At 36.8% G+C, this 21,252-nt stretch overlaps 1 protein-coding gene across 30 annotated transcripts in view; it reads right to left on the bottom strand.

Moving 5' to 3' along the window:
* CLASP2 (cytoplasmic linker associated protein 2) overlaps window positions 1-21,252 on the bottom strand; it is a 146,720-nt gene that overhangs the window by 44,575 nt on the left and 80,893 nt on the right. For 21 of the 30 annotated variants that reach the window (XM_055803405.1, XM_055803402.1, XM_055803412.1 and 18 more), the window contains 10 exons: window positions 21,029-21,164; window positions 17,156-17,226; window positions 15,074-15,133; window positions 13,816-13,893; window positions 13,070-13,237; window positions 10,398-10,453; window positions 9,091-9,261; window positions 5,842-5,865; window positions 3,134-3,151; window positions 1,097-1,198 (listed from right to left, as the gene is read on the bottom strand). In XM_055803405.1, the coding sequence (XP_055659380.1) occupies window positions 1,097-1,198; window positions 3,134-3,151; window positions 5,842-5,865; window positions 9,091-9,261; window positions 10,398-10,453; window positions 13,070-13,237; window positions 13,816-13,893; window positions 15,074-15,133; window positions 17,156-17,226; window positions 21,029-21,164 (884 nt within the window). The remainder of the gene's footprint in view (window positions 1-1,096; window positions 1,199-3,133; window positions 3,152-5,841; window positions 5,866-9,090; window positions 9,262-10,397; window positions 10,454-13,069; window positions 13,238-13,815; window positions 13,894-15,073; window positions 15,134-17,155; window positions 17,227-21,028; window positions 21,165-21,252) is intronic. The other 9 variants (XM_055803406.1, XM_055803421.1, XM_055803413.1 and 6 more) reach the window with 2 other exon arrangements.

Here is a 21,252-nt window from a genome sequence, read left to right on the forward strand (position 1 = left end):
TTTTGCCATTAAACACAGAATTAAGGGGTTTTATTAAAATAAAGTGGGTAAGGTTACTGAGAGCAAACTAGTTGTACTAGAAAATTCAAAATCTCTGTAATTTTATTTGGTTTATAATATTAGACCTGACAAACCATAGGACTGGTTCATTTAATTTTACGTTAGTTTTTCTTTCGTTGACTAATATCATTTCACTTCACTTAATTAGACAAAGATGAGAGTCTGAAAACACTACAGAGCTTAGTCAGATGATGTCTGTTGGAGACATCAGATGTGTGAACAAATTGCCATAGGTCAGCCAGTGCCAAAGAATGTGAGGTAATCAGGTCTTTTTGATTAATGACAGTGCTCAGCTAGATTGGAAATTTTGCATTTGCTTTGGCTTCTAAACACACACAGAAAATTACTGTGGATTAGCTGACATACAGTAAATTGCTTGTTTTAACCCTCTGATTCAAAATAAGCTAAGTAACTGATTATAAAGTTAGGGTCTAGTATTTTTACTCCAAAGAAGACTTAAGTGAACAGGAAGAGAGTATATATCCAAGAGCTAGAGCACTGCCTAGCTTAAAATGTAAATACATATGCCCGGCTGAAAAATAAAAACTTTCTGAAAAATAAGAAATCAGGTTTTACAGGTAACACTGAGGACACCATTCAGCCTACCTATTCTTTTGTATTACTCATCCATGTGTCATATGTAACTGACACAGAAGTTTACTGGTCTTTTGTGTTGGGGAGGTCAGAAAGGGGGGAAAAGAATGTTGAGAAGTTATAATTGAAGACAGAATTTAAGGGTAGATTTAACTTCCTGTTACATTATCTAATATAATTGGCAAGCTAAGAGCTAATGTAGTATCTTGTCCAGAGAAAAACAACATGAATTAGAAAAGCATGCAAATACCACTGACCCAAAACACTGAAAAAAATACCTTCATTTTTGTCTGGCGATGATGAACCTAAGGCACAGAACAACAACTCAGTATGTAGCTTTTTTAAAAATTAACTTTGACTGTAGCCATTGGTCAATGAATAAATATATGCTTAAACATTTGGCCTCTTTATCAGGTATAACTGTCAAACAGAAAATACATACGCTGAGACTGTGACACCACTTTGGTTCTACTCCGTCCTCTGGAATCTGTTTTAGAATTTCCAATACCAACAGAAGGTGTTGAAAGCTTTGTTCGTATACGACCTATAAAAAAAATGGCATTAAACCAGTTTTTCACAGTAATGTGGAAAGCAAAGCATCAGTAGCCATTTACTAATATTTTCTTAAGTTTCTGTAGATAAAAAAGCAGCATAGCGTAACTCAATTGGTGACAAATTTTTTGGGATAATTAGTAGAAATTTGAACACCTTGAAGGACTTAATAGTTGAGGAATCAAAATACTTCTCCTCTGATCTTACATGTTTCAGTAAACAATTTCTCTCATAAACACCCTGAGCTAACTAGTTCTTGCTTCCTACATAAATAGGTTGACTATATTAAAGAGAAGTTTATTAAATATAATAGACAATGCATATAACTAATGTTGCTGTATCAGGTACAGTCTTCTCATGATTACTTGTTACATGTGGTTGTAACTCTACTTTTGCTGTTATAAAACTACAAAAATTATGCTATTTTTTTAACAGGGTGCTGATGTTTCTTTCTAACCTAACTCCTTTTTAGAAATCTAAACACTCGCTTTCCTATTACTGAAGATTCTACTGCTTTCATGGCCACAGTCAAGACTTCTACAGGATTTCCCAAGCCTTTTATAGCATTTTGCGTAGACTACAGTACACACTTAAGTACTCCTCAGTGACAACATGATATAAGGAAATTCTACTCTCCTCAACAGACAGAAGAACTGAGGAAAAGACAGATTAAACTGAGTATCTACAACTAGATAAATTCACTTCTATCTAGAATGCTAGACCATCTTGGGTCTTCGGTTAAACCTTTCTGCATTATTAGCCATGTTCCTCATAACATCCAGAGCATTCAGTGGAATCATAAAAGAAAGGAAGACCCCAGTTGGATGAATTATAGGTAACTGAAATATTATTCATAATAGAAAATAATAGTTGTGTACTACATTTCCTCAGCCAACCTCTCAAACAACAGAAAAACAAAACAAAACCAAAGAACCATGCTAACCATAGTTCTTATAAGTTGCAAGAACAAAACCCAAAAAGCTTGTACAGGGTGGATCTAGCTCAGTAACTAATCCACTTCTAAGAACAACACAGTTGAAATATTTTCTAGACATGTAGAGTCAATATTTGACCTAGAAGAATTAGGTACACAGACTGTTATTTAGTTCTAGCCTCTTTAGGCTTCCCACAGCAGAATTTGGAGACCAACCAAGTTAATACTATTCATCCAAGTAGAGGGAATAGCCATAGATGAGAGTCTATAAGAAGAGAATCAGGATAAAGGAGGTTATTCACTAAACTGTTAGAAAACAACACACTAGCAAGAATGGTTAGATTTAACTAGTCCAAACTCTACTAGTTATCCCCGTGCAATGGCAATGTTTTCCCACTGAGTGCGGTGAGACTGCAATGCATTCAGAATTCGGCCCCACAGCCTAGGAATACAGAGTGCCACTATTTGAATACTATGTTAAATTACCACTTGGAACCTGCTTCGATTTTATCAAAGTAAAACCACAGTTGGTATGCGTGAGGCAAATGAACTGTTAACTCACTTGGAGTCTCTACATCCATTCAGTAATGACAGGTTTAAATGCTAATAGCATATTGAAATATGAATTCCCAAGTCTCAAAAAGATAAGAAATAGCAGCACCTGCTTCCCAGAGCATGAACGCATTCGATGAAGTATTCAGTGACAAGATTTGCTTTAAAAAACAAACGCAAAATTATAAAGCTCCTACATTTTCACACTAGAAATGTTAAACAATGACACTTCTACTGCAGATGAGTACTTGAGAATTAAAATAAAAGCAAAATAATTGTAAAAATACTACATGACAACCAAGTATTAGATGCATAAGCTGTCTGGAGTTACCAACCTCCACAAAGCCCCAGAAAGACCATACTCTACTTTTAAAGCTTAATTTGGATCAATGAAAATATGAAGCTGAAAACATTAGCTAGTCTAACAAAATATTTTCTTACCATCTTCAGAAGCTGTTCCTAAACAGAAAAAATAATAAAATACATGATATTCCAAACCATATTTTGTGTCTCCAATTCCTTTTTGAGATTAATCTTATGAATCTTGACAGATTTTAACAAGTCAAGAGGGCTAAAGCTTTTGTGTTGCAATTCCATTACTGAACTGAAGAAAAATTATCGAGAAACATCCATGCTATACTGTTAGTGATTTGTAAGAACACAATATATAGCACTGCCTCCCCAACTTGTTACGAAACCACCAAGACAATCAATAGAAAAAAAAATAAATCTACCAAATAGTCAATGAAATGACATGTACAGGTAAAAACAGACATTAAAAATATTTTAGTGCAAGCTCTTCTGAAAATAGAAAACAGACTATTTTGTTTTTCTCTAAGATAATATATAAGGACAGTGTTTCCCACACTGGACAGTGATAATCTGAGAGGAACTGCCACCAAGGAGGATTTCTCTGAATTAAATCCACGATTACTCTGAAGATCTACATGCACAAGATCAAATTTTTCTCAGGGAAGTGGAAGCAATACGAGTTTGCTGAAACTAGATCTCACTTGAGCAAGTACGCCAAGCTTAACATGGCTTGATTTATGACAAAATGAGGATTGGACAAATCTTTTTACAGACATCAGCACCTAGGAATTGATGGGATGCTATCTAAACAGCAGTCCTTCCTCTAAGTTCCTTTAGAACAAATCAGATTATGGAATAAAATATGTATTAATAGTGATAAAAATGTTAAATGCCTCAAAAAAAAAAATCTAAAGGTATTTCCATTTTCGTTTTCACTCTGTTGTTTCTGCCTTATAAGTGAACTACAACGATTAAAACTGTTAGTGTCTTTGGCTAGCCTGAACTTAATCTCAGCAAATCTGGCTACAGCTTTCTCATATTACACTACCTTCAAGGCACTATTTTTAAAAACTCCCTCTAAAAAATTAATTCAGTGTAAATTTCAATGTTTCTTCACAAAAAACAGTTAAAGTAATATGTATGTAGGAATTCAAAGTTTTCAAGATCAAATTTACCGGTCTGTGTTAAAAAAAAACAACCACAAACCCTAAACTAACTCCCCAAACCCACCATTATTCCAGAGCTGGATCCTGGAAGGCAGGTTCTATGCAACACCTAAACCAGGCTAACAGCCAGCTGCTCCTAAAAGGGGTGGGTTCTGCTTCTCCTTCCTCTCCACTCCTGTGCTACCACCTGGTTTGGATGGCTAAAGACTCAGTGTCAGGTCCAAAAGCTAAATAACAGAATACTATTCACTTTTGTTTCATGAAATCAGTTTTCTGGAGTTTGCTTGCCTACAGGGATTGATATTGAAGTATTACAAGGCATTAGTGAAAGAATTGGCAAAAACATGCAGCCAAGATTAGTGGAAAAGGAAAAACTGTTAGTTCCACACGGTGGCAGTTAGATCAGAGCAGCTGGAGAGCTAAGCTGTGTTCATTCCGTCTCACACATCATCACTACAAATATTCTCTAGGAAAAAAAAACCCAACCTGTTACTTCAGTAATTGCATAGTACTTCCTCCACTATTTTTAAAACAGGTATGTGGTACATAATTAGCTGTGACTATTGGTCTGAAGAACCGAAAAAGCCTGTACACACAGCCCTAAGAACCTTTATTGCTGGTGGCAATGTGCAAAACCTCAAGACCAAGTGATCAGCACAGACAGTTATGAATAAATCCTATTAAACATAAGGACATGTGATATAGAAGTAAGCAAGACAGACACTACTACACAAACTCCCCTCAATTTTTTAAAGTAGGCTTGCCATCTGCAATGCTCAAAAATGGTTCAAATTCTTCCAAGAATTATCTTTCATGAAATTGATCATCCATGCTTTAATTCAGGACTCTGGGTTTTAGAGATGCACCTTCTTACTGTTTTCATTTCATTCTACAATAAACATCACTCAATTCCAGTAAACTACTCAGTCTTTGAAATATGTACTGTTAATAAACACGTGACAAATTATTAAGAGGCAAACATAGCCCCAGCATTAAATTATAACTAGAATTATCAGGCATTGAGCTAGGACTCTGTCACTTTATTAAATGGGAAGCACTACTTACACACCCCCGAAACAGACAACTGCTATGAGAAGCCTTATTGCAGTTAGAATAAAGATATACGACCACTCCCTCCATGTGTTGTAATACAGTGAATTAGAAAAAAAGTAAGGGCTAAAACTTAGCTGGAATACTTGATAAACTATTTTAACAGGTAGGTCTTCTTAACAAACTATTCTTTAATAGAATTACATTGTATTACAGGATTCACAGGCACTTGAAATTATGTAGCTAGACTAGATTTTGATAGAGTACTTTTGAAAGAGATTTTTGTGTGTCTTTTTTTAAATCCTTAATTATGTGGTCAAGCATCTTCTGCTCTCCCATTGCTGTTCTGTAATTCCTCTGTAATTAACAGAGCTTTTTTAAAAAATAGGAGTAACAACCACATTTCGATAATTTTTTTTGTCACTGATACAGAACAATCAACAAAACCATCAACAAACACAGAAATAACACAAGACATATTAAGGCTTCAAGATTACTTAGGGGTTAAAGAAAACAGCACTGTATTTTGTTAATGAACAAATATATTAAAAATCAATAATTTTACATAAAACACTACCAAATATTTAACAGAATTAGAGGACAGACTAAACAATTTCTTACCATCCATCTTGTCAGAAGTATCCTCTTTGTTGAAAAAGCAGGCAAAGAAACATGGAAAACTTAGTGTGTTAGAATAAAGGTGTTCACAGCAGAGTCATAAAACATTAATTAAGGAAAATACATTAATATTAAATACAGCAGACATGTTTTATCTAATTCATGCATGTATAAGCTACCTTAAGTAAAGTTGGCTCCTCTCAGTCCAAGGTACAAAATTACAGAACAGGGTACAAGTACCTTGCACAGGGATGCTTAATCTCTCCCTATTACCCAGATTTGAGAAAACCCTTTCAGTAAAATATTTATGAACTGTTTCATGCTTGGTGTTAACAGTTACTAAAGCATCAGTATATATTTATATAATTAGTGAACCACGACATTTATATTTCTTATGAAATTTCCTCCTAAGCATGAAGCCCCACCTGGGGTAAGGGACAGGAGGGAAAAACACATCACAATAATGACAGAGGAAAAAAGGGAGAAAGTTCCACTCTGGTTTAAAAGCATTAAAGATTTACCAGTTCAGCTGGAAGGTAGTGCATACATATTCTGACAGTAACAATTTAGTGTGAGACATAATAATTATAACTCAAGTCTTCTTAAAAAGGACATCAATACTTAAGGATGTCAAAGATCGTTAACATTTAGAATAACTGAAGTAGAGAATGTCCTACTGCTTCTAGAACAAGCTTTTTGTAAAACAAATCATAAATAAGCAAGCAAGAGTTCTTCTATTAATAATAAAAAAGGGAAGAGACAGGTGGAAACAGCTATAGATTACTATGCTCATGAACTTGTGGTCCTCTGAGGCTCTAAATTTGGCAGTTGTTTAAGCAAAAGGTGGTTGTTTCTCTGTAAGTAAGGGTGAAAATAAATTCAGTCTCCAGGAGACAATGTTATATTTTTTGACTGCAACACCTGAGAATATGTGGAAAGCGTCATGGAAACACAGTAACATTTTCTAGGCATTCTAGTACCATGGTCAGCATTATCTTGACAATTCTGTCATTTTGAGTTTCCAAATATGGACTAGTACAAGCAATTCCCTTAACATGAAGAGAAGGGAGAAGTTCACAAATGAGCCCATTTTCTGAAACATTGCACTTGCTTGGATTCACACTCCATTCATTTTAAGGTTACTGTTTGAAAACTGAGAGGAAACAAAATTCTGAGGTGGATTCCATGGTTAATCCATAGCCAAACACACAATAGTCATGCTCTCTACATAGGTAAAAGGGGACAGGTATGTGTGATTTAAATTACCTTATCACTATTAAAAAAAACTGTTAGGAGAATGAGCCAAGATCAATCAAGCAGTACTGCTTTTGTGTGACGGTACACAAACTGTGGTCTCCTTCACTACTACTGCCCTCATACCAGCTGTAATAGGATCTAACTTTACGATACATTGCTAGTATCACATTTTTTTGCCATTTTAAACCACCATTGAGGCATTTACTAACAAGGCAGTCTTCCAGCTACTCAAACCGTTCAGAAGATTGTGACCTGGGCTTACCCTATTTATTCCTCTCCCTGACCCTCACTCACCAGATCTATAAACCACAGAGAATAGGCTATTTCTTTATTTCTGTTACTTTCCTGCACGAAGCCACTGCTATTTACTTCCCTGAAAATCTCTGTCCTTCTCAACCCTTGCTTACAAAATTCTGAGCATGAATCACATATCACTTAAAACATTCTGAAAGCAAACCAATCCTCCAATCAAGAGCTAGTTTCCTCTAAAGACCAAAGCAGTCCCTTTATTTCAGCAGCATGAAGAAGATAATTAACAGAGAAATTTCTCCCTTTGTTCTGTTTGATCTTTTCCTTCTGCCACCATGCTTGCTCTGTGTCACTTCTACTTCTCACAACAGCTGAACTCCAGCTTTGAGATTCACAGTATGTCCTACGGCACATCAAAACAGACCAGGCAATACTCTTACCCTGGAAATCATCACACCTATTTCAGGCTTTTAGGCATTACCGAGGGAGGAACTGAGAATTCCTCGAGCAATCAAGTGCATCTCCTCCGCCGAGCAAACTGAGCAGCCTAACTTCGGCGTTCCCCCACTACCCGGAGGGCTCTCTCGCTGTGGGCACTAGAGGGAGCCGAGCCCACACCTGAAATTACCATTTCAAACAGCAAGTATTCCTTCTGTCACCGTTGTCTACACTCACAAACTTAATCCTGAAATCAATGGTGTTCGAACCATTTCAAATAGCCCGTGGCAGGGGGATTGGAACTAGAAGATCTTTAAGGTCCCTTCCACCCAAACTGCTCTATGATGATAAAAGAACCAATTCATTTATAATAGTCATAAACTTAAAATTTTAATTTAAAAAAGCACAACCAAAAACTTTGAAAACCATAGTCTAAGTATATCCTAACATGTCCCCAAACACAAGGTAAATCAGAACTATATGGTTTCTCTGCCTCTCCTGTGATCACCTTTGGCAATACCGACATCAGGACATGTCTCCTTGGTGATCTAACTGGCACATCAGCTGAGAAGAAAAAAACGACAGTTTTGTGAACACTGAACCTCACTTCCCTCATTGCTACCCCTACAGTATGGATAACTTAAAAAGAACAAAAACATGACCATATTCCTTGGGGCTCCCCATCCAGCAGAAGTTCTAACATCTACCACCATTTGATATTACTACTATATAACACTCTTCTGCGCTTATCATTTATAGCACTTCATATCTAACAGCAAGTACTCCTATCAATGAAGACTGTCACCTAGATAAACATCCACATAGTTCCATCAACATGCTTAAAGAAGAAATCTATGAAGCCAATGTTGTATATTATTGTGTAAAACACTTCTGCATTACATGAAGAAGCCACGACTTACTGCCAGGATGTCTTTTCAGCACTGCTGTAAAATAACCAGCTAAAGAGCTGAGAAAAAGGAAAAATCAAGAGTCCTAATACTCATTTCACTACTGCTTCTAGAAATAAAAAAGCCATGATCACTATCTGCTGTTAAGTGTCGCCCTTTCCAATAATTGATGTTAACTCCAGATTAACACATTTTTAAAGAGCACAGTGTGAATACATTCTTTGCATTGGCATTCTTCCAGCACAAAGCAAAGCAAAACAGTGAAGTTGGTAACTAACTTCAGAACACCTGCTCTTTTGCAGTGTTAAATACTACTAAAAATGACCAGTATTTCCCCTTAACTTTTTGATCAAAAAAACTTTTAAAATATCTCACAGTATTGCAAAGATGTTCCCCTTACCTAGCGAAGCGTAAGATCCCGGGGGTAGACCAGCTGCTGATAAGCGCCCAGCTCCAGCTGTCTGTCCAGCAGCGTGGCGGGCCTTTGCACCTGCGGCAGCATTAACATCAATGTCACTGCGAGACCTTTGCAGAGTTCCTGGGCTTGGAACACCCTTGCTGCTGCCTGAAACTAGGAAATAAAAATTAAAAGTATTAGGAAATTAAGTCTATAATGAATAAAATGAATTGTATTTAAAAGGTTAACATTTTCTACTACTGCAGCATACCAGCAGAAAGTACAGAAAATAATGTAAAGAAGTAGAAGTCACATTAATACTAAAAAAAGTATTACAGAGTTAAGAAGGAAACTTAGACCTGGTGTTGCCATGAAATTCAGATAAAGAAGTTTATTTTACAGTAGTATTTACCTTCATTCAGCATGAAATTATAGCATTATTTAATACAAACTACATGTTCCCATGCTAGCACAAATTACATAATTTTGAACATTTATCCGATTTATTACATTACTGAATGCTTCACGAACACAAGGAAATTCACAGCATCCCTCATGATACTGAGGAAAAATAATATTCCCACACTTCAGCTAAGATAAAGCCAAAGGCAAGCTGAATGCATACCCTGAATTGCTTTAGGGTGTAATCTTCTGTAACGTATTTTTATATTCACCTCCTATTATTTACTCCATCTTAACTATTTGCTTCAGTTAATTTTAACTATTGGTTTATGTCTTCAAAACCTGACTCCCCCTTAACAGTTTCAGTATCCAGAAAACAAGCACTCTCAATTACAGGCCATTTGTAAAATGTTCAAATTATTTACTCTGCAAGACTTACAAAGACATTAAGTGAAAAAAAGAGCAAAGACAATTCTGAACACTCAAGATAAAATTAAACTCTTTGTATCGCAAATCTGCAGGTTTTGTTTTTTTATGAAGAGCAACAGCTACACAGAACAGATGAAAGGTAGAGTCCTTCATTTCCAATTGCCATAAGCCTAATAATCATGAACAGACCACAGAGTAATGATTTTCTTTGAGACTGTCTCATGACATAACTCCAAAGACAGATGATCAATTAATCGTACCAATACTTTGCAAATTATGCCTTATACTTGCAACAACTAAAACAAGACAAAATGTGAAGCGAGTATGAGGCAATCTTGGCTCCAGGTGCCATTTGTAGTGACACATATCATTATTTAAGGGTACATGCTTAAGACAGTAAAATTTTAAGCTGCATTTAAAACTTTTTATTCAAAGAACATGAAGAACAATCACCATGCACTGCACTGCAACTCCCTTACCTCTGCCTGCAAGGCTTGCTGGGCTGGCTGCAGACCATTTAGATGATAGAGGCCGACTGAAAAAAGAAGTCAATAAACCTGGTAAGTAAGCCTCATGTATCAGATCCAACACGAACAATAAAGAAGAGAAAAAGTGTTCTGTTCTTTTCTCCCCTTCAATCTTAGATGAACACATTAAATATGGAATGATAAGGAAAACACAATCATCTGTTATATTTTATAAAATTGCATCTTCATCACAAAGCATTAATCCTTTGATTGCTGATAGGGACACATTGCTAACACAAAGTTCAGGTATTCCAGACATGGTCACGGAACATTTAAAGTGGTGAGTACAAGGTTTTAACTACACAGCTCATCTTAAACCAGCCACCAGACAAAACCAGCAGGCCTCCATTTCTGAAAGAAATTATGTGAAGTGGTGTCTGCAGTAACAAGGAAAACAGGTGTACAACTCATAAGCCTCTTCCAGTCCTGCATCTTCCATGAACTGAGTTAAAATTAAGAAGAAAATTGCTGGAACTTCCCAGCAGCTTGAGTGTATTTCCTCTGTTTGAATGTTACAGGCTCCCACAATTTATGTAAGGAGAAGAATCCCATGCCTTCTCCACTTCGTTTTCTTTCAATTTCCCTTTACTGTTGCTGCAAAAATGAGTAATTGGTGAAGTGAAATATTTTTGTCTACTCAAGTTTAACTGTGAGCCCTTCCTTCTGCCTGGTTCAGAAGGGTAAAATGCAGTCAGAGGGACCAGGGAAAAGCAAGAGACTAGTAGAAGAAAGCATGGAATTTTATTCATTTATTCCCATCTACCCATCTAAGTATTTAACTGACTGGGAAGGTTTGTATTTGCTGAAATAGTTAGCTCAAATTACAGCTTGAGTCTAGAGTCTCAGCTTTAGTAAAAATAATCTGCTTCTGATTTCAAACCAAAAATCAGAGAAAAGAGATGCCTCATACTGTGTGTGCATTTATCTAAGTTATTAGCTCAGGTGCTCAATGACAACAGAGAGGCCAGCACTGTTAGACCTAACTCCTCACATGAGAACATGTATTTGCAGCTTATTATGAATGATAACTGCCTTTCTGACGTTACAAACTAGTGTTCTGGAGGTATTTTGCTGCAAGTCAGTCAAGGAGGCTGAGGCAGGACTCCTGGGTGCATCCTGACCTTACAGACTGCTCCGAACAGAAGGCCCAGACAACTGTCACAATCTATTTCAACTGACATTTCACTTAAGCGGTTTCATATAGGTAGGCACAAGTCACCATGTTTCCCTCATTCCATTATCCTCCTTAATACCATTTTTGATCAATGAATGATCTGTTAGAGCTCTAAGCTCAGAGCGTTGAAAATCATGGAGGATCAGACTTTTAGGAAAATCATACCCATATTACTTAGGTTAATCTCCACAGAGAGAATTCAGCATCTACATTAATAGCCAGAAATACAGTTTTGGGTAACACAGGGAAAATAACACGCATCTACAGGCAAAATAAGCGAAAAATCAATTAAAAATTAATTAGTTTGGAATATCATGATCTCTTTTTTACTCCTTCCTTTCTGTACTGTAGTACTTGCATATCTTGCAATACAGGAAGTAACACTTGAGGCTTTAAGAGTAACTTAAGATTATAACGTCTCTGTAATTTAGTTTTTAACATTTCATTACTAGTAACTCATTAACAGCACTTTGATTTTCAGACAGGGAATATAGATTAATTTAAACACGAGTAATTAATCTTTGAATAAACATTTGTTTGTGGAAAATGAAATGTTAGCAATAGCCTACATTACAATTCTTTTTAAAATGTTTTTTTATAATTACAAGTACCATAGGAAAGATAAGCTAAGCTTCTGGTATTTAAGACAGCAGTCAAAAGAACAACAAAAAAAAGTTAACTTCCAGTATGCTGGAAGCAGTCTCTGCTTTCAAGTCAAAAGTGAGCAGACAAGTTCTCTGGCTTTGGAAATGAAGCATCTGAATTGAAATGTTAACAGGTTTAAACACTTTGAGGAAGCTGTCTAGAATGTAAAGGGGGAAAAAAAAATCTTCTATTACTATTTTACATTTCTGCTAAAAAGCCAGTAGATTTCTTTTGCTACTGGTACCTAAGTGAATTTTAATTTATTCAACTCAGGATTGTCTATACATCTTAATACACCACAGACTGCAGCACAGACCCACCCTCTAGTAATTAGCACAGCTGCAAAATACTGCTAATAGATATTCAATACTGTGAAGACAGCAGAGGGAAAAAAAAGGCATCTCCAACCTGAATGAATCTCAGTGTCAGTGTGTCTCATACTTCCCAGTGAAAAGAGATAAAAAAAGGAGTAACACCATTATTTCTTTCCTGGATTTAATTAATTGCACCAGAATGCTGGACACCAATATGTGAACCTTGAAGATATTTTGGCATAACAGAGGCTTTTAAGGAATAAATAATGAATAAGAACAGCCTGCTAAAATCCAGTTAATGACTTGTCTTCATTTTTCACCTTGCCGGGGTAATACTGTCATATAGGAAAACAGAGTAAAAGACTTTATTTAGTAAGAAGTGACAAAATACAACTGCAGCCTTTATGTACACCACAGAAGTCTGGCTCATTTGCTTTTGAGAAACAGTTTCTATTTTTTTATAGGCTCAGAAACAGTTAAGCAATCCTTACTTGAGGCTCTCCTGTGAGCTGGAAGATGACCTGTCTGACTGAGGGAGAGATGCTATACTGCCAGAATTCTTCAAGTAGGTCTGGAGGCTTCTTTGATAGGGTGGCTCAAGAGAATTGTACAGAGTCTCAGCTTCACTAGGAAAATGATTTCTGAGACCCAGGTAAGCCCTGCAAAATAAGAGAATAACAACATGTAATTGCTCAGTATTTTCTTCAAAGTCAGGAAGTAAAGATTACAGAACGAATCAGCGAATGGAAGGCAATGAACTCAGACTGAAAATATGCAACATATACAATACTTATCAAATCATAAAAGAAACCAGTTACATTGGCTGAATTAATCTTTTCAAAATAACTTAAGTCTATCCTCTGAAGTTCTCACATTCACATACCAATTCTGTGTGGAATCAAGACAAATTCTCTTCTGGCCTAATCACCAGTCAAAGCACTGCAGTTTTTTAATGACTTAATTAAGGGAGGGGGATGATTCTGCAGCAGTATCAATCTTTATGACTCCCATTTCAGTAGAATCGTCAATTGCTGCACAACAGTATTAACTGTTTCAACTTTCAGATTGTCTTTTGCTAAAAGAAACCAGGCATTAATTCAGAACTCAGAACAGAAGCATCAAATTTTAACCTGCGTCCTCTTCTTCAGCCATAGTTGAAGTCACCCACCTCCGATACGCCTTCTATCACTCACGTAAAACATTCAATTTTTCAGAGCAAAATGTAGTCAAAACTCACTTTCTTGCCTCCACTCTTGCTTCTGCATCAGCATCATGAATGCCTTTCTTGATCGTTTCAACCAAGACAGCTGCATGCCTAGAAGACAGACATTCTTCATGCTATTTTGCTACTCCAAATTCAAAGTAGTAAAGTTTTACACTTCAACTAATATTTCTCTGAGTAAAAAACAGCTGAGATATGCTTTCTAAGATATCAAGTAAACAAACACTTAAGCATACTGATGACAATTGCACCATCTGTTAAAGGTTTAGGTAAGCTTCCTCCTTCAATCTAAAAGAATTATAATCTGCTTTTCAGACATACATATATCACATTTAAAAGTTATTTTTTTAATATCTTTTTTAAGACACCTACTTTCCTCAAATAGAAAAACCATTTCCCCTACTATATTAATAGTAAGAAAAATTAAAAAGTTAAGATTGGTAAATCCACTTTCCTGGAAATTCACCTCTGAACGCTTTTGGCCTATGAGTTTTAAATCTCAACAGATGCTCGCAAGAACAGCAAAACGCGCAGCAGAACAACCAAAAATTGTGATGATGAACAGATTTTAATTCAAGACATGTTTGAAGTTTTGGGGTTTGGCTGGGGAGGGGGGACATCGGGGATTTTTTTGTCTTTTTAAAATATACACATAGACACTCTGATATAAATCATGATGTCCCCATTGCTCCCTTTCTCAGGAGCACCTTCAGGGGTTGAAAGGTAACTGTGGAGCTGGATGACCGTGAAGCTCTTCAGAGTCTTCTCTGGAGGCCCCTTAATCCCTTTGCTCTTACTCCATTCTTCGAATACACATTCTGCAGAGCCGATGCATGTATTATTTTCCTGTCTGCTGGAGAAGCTACAGTGTGATCTTAATACTAGAAACAGCCCTCCAGCCTAATCCCACTTGCCCTCTTTTATGGTGAGTATCATCCTTTCAAGACAAAAGACAGATGCTTAACTGTGCATCTCTGCCACACAGCACACATGACTTAAGTGAAACTCTGCAAGCATGGTGCACATTGCTCATGATACAGAAGAAGAGGCAGAGGGTAAAGAAAGGAACCAACACAAAGTCAGGGCTGGAACACACAGCTCTCCTCCTCACTGGCACCTAACAAGCCACATGCCCTGCTGTGCTAGAAAGGTTGTCTATGCTGGAAAGGCTGGCCAACACTGAACAAAATCCCACTGAATGCTTTAATGAAAAGATTTCTGTCTTAAAACTCATCAGCAGTTTATTCTTGGGGAAAAATATACTGGCCCATACCTTTCCAACGAATGTGTTTGCCACTCTTGCAACAGCAAGTCTAAGAACTCAAAGGAGCGTCTAAAAAGACAGAAGAGTTATAGTTAATATTCATTTCTCTCATGTGTTTGCAGAATAAACAGTAACTTTATTCTTTCCCCAGAGGAAAACAAATACATAAAATAAAAGTACATTTATCTGTCAAATAAGGACATTGGTTGCCATATTGCAAAATTAAAATATTCTGTATAGAACATAAGTAAACATGCATGCTAACTAACTCTGAACTTTAAAAAAAAATACATGTGGTTCAATTAACCATCTGTTGCTCAAGTCATATTATTACACATGCTATATTAGTTAGCCCCAAAACAGCAGACAAAATTCATTAGTTTAAAAATTGTACCAAGTATAAAATCTTAATATAAAAAAAAAATCAATACTTTAAAAATTCAGCTGTTGAGTCACAACATAATATTCCCATAGCAGTGCACTTCTGTCACAAACACAATTCCCATCCTTTCACCTGTCACTACTGAGTATGTAGCATCAAAGAAAACAGGAGACCGTTAGCAGAAGGCTCTGCGTAAAGAAAGCAATCCTAAAGATCTGCTGGTATTGTACAACATTATGTAACTGCATTCATTATTAATTCTGAATTCTTGACAATTCAGTAGACAGCCATTAGCAAAAGGCGTATTTTATAATACATCTTCTGTAGCTAGATCCTGATAAACAAATCAAAGTGACACAAATTAGGAAGATGCAGATAAGTCTTCAAAAAGGTAGTGGACTCTGTTGCCTGGAACCACTTTTTCTGCTTATGTTGCATCTTTGACCTGATCTAGAGGGGCAGATTTAATTTTTATTCTACCCAAATCCTTTGGACACTTACAAGGCATGGCAAGAAACCCTGAAACACTTTGCACTATTATAACCAATCTAGTTTGTCTTTCCAAAGGAATGAAGTCAGTGTGAAAACAATGCAGTTTTGGCCACCTTCACTGACAGTCTCTGAATCATCAACTGCAGGACCAAAGCCACCTACTGTCTGATGTTCCTCAGCAAAGCTGTGGTAAGTGGAGACACTGAAGCCCTGTGAATTGTTTTCCAGTCAAACCAGAAGTTATGACAGGTCAGTTTAACCTGAGTTAATACCTGCTTTGGAGGCAAAACCAGCTCTGACTCAGAGCAAATAGATTAGATACTCAAGCTATTTCTTGCATACACATAGATATGCCACTTAAAAGACTAGCATGGGTCCAGAAACATCATCAAGTCCTTCCATGAGATTTTGTGCAGACAATGACACTCTTGTCAGAAACCAATTTTGTAGAAAGCCAACCCAAGTGTTAAAGTATCACGTTCTTGGAAGAAGCAACATGCTGAAGGTGCGCCTCTGTTGTTTAACATGACAAAAGATTGATCCACCATGTCCGATCTGAGGTAGCAGTCACTGTCGCAATCCCACAGTCCCCAGCATGGTAGGTTCATTATTTTGGGCACAGCATCAGACAGCCTAGCTCCACACGTTGAAACTGCACTGCACAAAATGTGAAGTCCTCCTGGCATCAGGAGAGCAAGGTGCTGGCACACACTGCACACACGATGCTGTAGTGCTTTGACAAGAGCACTATCCTCAGGGCCAGACCTGACAGGCCTAGTAACAGTCACTAACAGGCTCAGGCTGGTTCTTTGCTAGGACATCTGTATCTGTTTCATGCTCTCCCAATGCCTCGCAACACCTGTGGTGTTTGTTCTCATCAGACCAAGCAAAAGATTCAGCTACAGTTGGTTCCCTCTCCCCCCCTTCTGGTCTTAAATCAGAGGGTACTTTTTTCAAACAAGTGTTAGGAACATTTTAAATTAGAATAAATTCTACTGAAGGATACAGTGTACATCCCCCAGTATGGCAGAGTGTACCATTCCTCAACGTCACCTAATGTAACTTCGCTGAAGTTCATTTTTGTTGTTTACTGGATAACACAGTTTTGTGTATTCAGAGTTAACTGCCATAAGTCTTCATATCTGTTTATTTTCAACCTGAGCACCATATTTACAAAACCAACAGCTTTAATAATTTTCTATTCATAATGTACTCACCTTCTAACTGCAACTGATTTTGAGGTACAGTTGCTTGTTATTAAAGGTATGAGTCGTGGCACATGAGTATGCTAAAAAAAAAAGAAAAAAAAGACAAAGCAGTTAATGACAAAAGCATTCCTGAATTTGTACTGTACTAATTAAGTCAAACAGAATTAGCAACATAAACTGCAAACATTTACAACACTTACTTAAATGGAGAATACTATTAAATAAGAGACTGCTACTACCATGCCAATTGTTTAAGTGTATTTTTTTTCCAGTGTCATCAACAATCACATGACGATATGCAGTATTTAGCTGTCAGAAGTCATATATGAAGGCTCAAATGTAACTGTCTTCTCAAAGGAGTTGTAAGCTAATGTTATTTTAGTTTTGCCACAGAAAAAAAAAAAGCAATAGACATAGCAGTCTTAAAAATCAGAGTTACAGAGAAAAAACTGAATCAGTTTGAAACTATGGGTATTCTTTTAGGGATCAATACAATTAGTGCTACAAAGACAAAATTCCTTTTAATGCAAAATATGTCAATAAAATAATAAAAGCTTTGACATAATATAAGCAAGCTTATGTATATAATCGATATGGAAACACCTAACGTTCTCATGGGAAAAGAAAACTCTTGAACTTTTACTCTTGAACATTTAAAATGGATAAGGTAAACTACATTAAATCCAAATGCAATACTTAATTCAGAATTAAATCAGCCTTACTTCTACTTATCGTAACTAATTGTAGATACAAAGTATTAACAAATTAATTCTAAGTAAGAGTAACATGCTTCAAAAAATCCATTTTCAGTTCATTTCTTTATTCCTTTCTTGATTAAATACGTAAGATAACTTCTAAAACAGTCCCCAATAGTGTGAAACTGTAGGCTATAAAACACTGCTTTAAAAGTACAATACTGAGTAATTCTTAGTATCTCATGTATCATACTTTCTCGTTAGGTTATTGTTGCAGGATATAAGCACACAGATCACCACAAAAGCAGAGAGATCATTTTCAGCTGTCAGAGTATTGCTAACTTCAGAATTAGGAGGGAATTAATCAACAAATCTGGAAGAGCCTAACAGTTGCATTTGTTCATACTGATACACTTTTAAACAGGTTTTAGGGGTTTTCTTTGTGTTTTGCACAGCTTTCAATTGAAAAGTGGCACATGACTGTCAGAAAGGGAACAATAAGCAATATCAGGGGAAAGAATAAAATGTTTTTACAGATGGAGAAATCTGTATGTTCCAAGTCTCTGGAGCTACTGATGTCGTAATTTGTAGAAAATGTTTTGCAAAGGAATCAAAGCCTCGGGCTTGCTTTCATTCGGCTTTAAGACTGCACATTTCACTTATTATCCCTTTGAAGCTGTAATGATACATGTTTCCTCCCAGCCTGCATTGCAACTTGATTGCCCAACCTGAATCCCACCCACACCCCTCTGGAAAAGCTTCTGCCATCATCATACCATCTCACCATGACACACACACACCTTTTTTTTAATTGGTTTCCTGATTTACTAAGAGTCAAGAAAGAGAAAACAGACTACAGTATAAGAACTATCTGGAGAAGAAAGATTAAATCCAGTAAGGGAACAAAGATGACACGAAGCTCTTCAAGATCACTGGTACAATACAGCCTCCCACTTTTTACACAGACTCACCCTCACAGCAATTAGATACTGAAGCACCAAACAGGATGTGAACTGGCTGTCAGTGGATTCTGGTTGGAGTTTTTGAGCAAAACACTGACTCCAAAAGATCTAACGACTTCGGCTCTAAATATTCAACTGATTACACACTCCCTGACCAACTCTCATTTAGTCCAAAAAACCAAAGTCCAAAGGAATGTGGGGGTGCACTTCATTTAACTCTGATATTTATTTCTTTTTCCACCAAAACCTCAATTTTCTGTCAGAACACCTTGCATAAACCATTTATTGTTTAGGTATTTGAGCACTATGGGTAGGCTTGCTTCTATGCCTCCCATCTTAGTATGTTAAATTACAGCTAAGAACAACAGAAGTTTAAACAAAATCAGGGCAGCTACGGCCAATGCGTAGGCTTGTCTCCAACTGAACTGTACTAATAAAGCAAATTTAATGTAATCAGTGAATTTTTACTTCATGTTGCTTTTCTGGTGCTTGATTTGGCTACTGTAAACAAAAAGACAGGGTTTGTTTCTTACATGCCTGAGCTCGTCTAATACTACTGCAAATGGTACTCTTCAATTACAACTTTAATCATCCTGTGTGTGTTCCTCCACTCTCAACTCTGTGCCACTAGCCATGTCACAGTACACTGAAAGAGTCTGGAGAAAAAATGCCAATGAATTTTAGTCCAAATACTGATGGCAAAGGTAATGCAGATGTCTCTGAACATATTCTCAGAGGTATGGGTAGACAGAGTAAGTACAGATTCCAAAACATACATGAGAATGGCAATAAAAGGTGTGAGTGATTAAACCACTTAGGTTTCCACCAACTTACAAAATTAAAATCACGGATGAAATCACAGTGAATAGCAGTAAAGTGCCTAACATTAAGAATAACGCAGTTCTTAATGTAGAAAGTACAGGCAACCTCCCACTATTTTATCTGAAAAACAAAAATAGTAGTACAAGTTCCAAAAATCTAGCTAAGTATCTGGCCTCAGACACCAGTCAGAAGCAGATGCTTAAAGGTACAGACAAAAAACAGCTAGTATACAGCACTCCTCTCTTCTAAATGCTTTATCTTTAAGGACTCAGCTTTGAAAGTTCTTCAAACTGAGGATTAAAACCTGTATTAGGCTTTTCTTTCATGAACTTCTGCTTTGTGACTGATCCACATATGTCCAGCCTCTTCAACATTTGAACATGAACTCCATGGTTCCAAATTTTTTTAGTATGTTGGGGTTTTCTTGTAAAAATTCATAGTTTTGTTTGGTTGAGTTTTTTTAAAAAAATTCCTTACTAGCTTCTTAACTACTATCTGTCCTGGTTTCAGCTGGGATAATTTTCTTCTTAGCAGTTGGTGCAAGTGCTGTGTTTCAGGTTTGGGTGAGAACAATGTTGATAGCATACTGATGTTTTCAGTTGTTGCTAAGTAATGTTTACATTAAGTCAAGGATTTCTCAGTTTCTCAGGCCCTGCCAGTGAAAAGGCTGGAGGGGCACAAGAAACTAGGAAACTGGGAGGGGACAGAGCCAGGAGAACTGACCTGAACTTGCCAGAGGGATGGATATTCCATACCATGGGACATCATGCTCAGCAAAGAAAGCAGAGAAGAAAGAAGGGGGGGGAGGGGGGGGGAGAGGAACTTTCAGAATGGTGTTTTATTTCCCATGTAAACATAACACATGATGAAGCCTGGCTTTCCTGGAGGTGGCTGAACACCTGTCTGCCAATGGGAAGTGGTGAATTAATTCCTTGTTTTGTTTTGCTTGTGTGCACGGCTTTTGCTCTACCTATTAAACTGTCATTATCTCAGCCCATGAGTCTTCTCATTTTTACTCCTCCAATTCTCTTTCCCATCCCACTGGGGTGAATGAGCAGCTGCGTGGTGCTAAGTTGTTGGCTGGAGTTAAACCACAACACTAGCTTAAGCTCTGTCTTTTCTAAAAAGACAGTTACCCTTTGAAATACACTTGCCTTTTTACAGTTAACACATTACAAAAAGATAATGAAAACAAGACTTGCTTTTCATACCTATTCCTCCATCTTTACTACGGTAATGCTGCCAATTGGTTTCAATGATGATTAATATTTGTCCATCTGTGAGAAAAATTACTTCTCTATTAAAGTCTGATTTAAAATCCTGTATTTCAGAATTGTTATTATCTCTACTAAGAGCCACTACCTGAATATTCCTAGCAAGCAAAGTGAGAGAGAGACACCTACCCGAATAATGAATCTAATGGCTGCGCACCCAGAAGTCGCCATCACTTTGGCGCTGTTGGGAACCAGATTAAAAAGAGTAGGCACAATAGCTTCAGCGCCATGATCAAACTTGTTTCCCAGAACAGTTGAAAGATGGCTATTCAGGAAGAAGGAATAAAACTTGTTAACAAAAATTAATTTCTTAGTCTTACTATAACAAAGTTCACTGTACATTTTAAAGATTA

This window comes from Falco peregrinus, chromosome 5 (genome assembly GCF_023634155.1).
Source record: "Falco peregrinus isolate bFalPer1 chromosome 5, bFalPer1.pri, whole genome shotgun sequence".
NCBI classification, from domain to species: domain Eukaryota; kingdom Metazoa; phylum Chordata; class Aves; order Falconiformes; family Falconidae; genus Falco; species Falco peregrinus.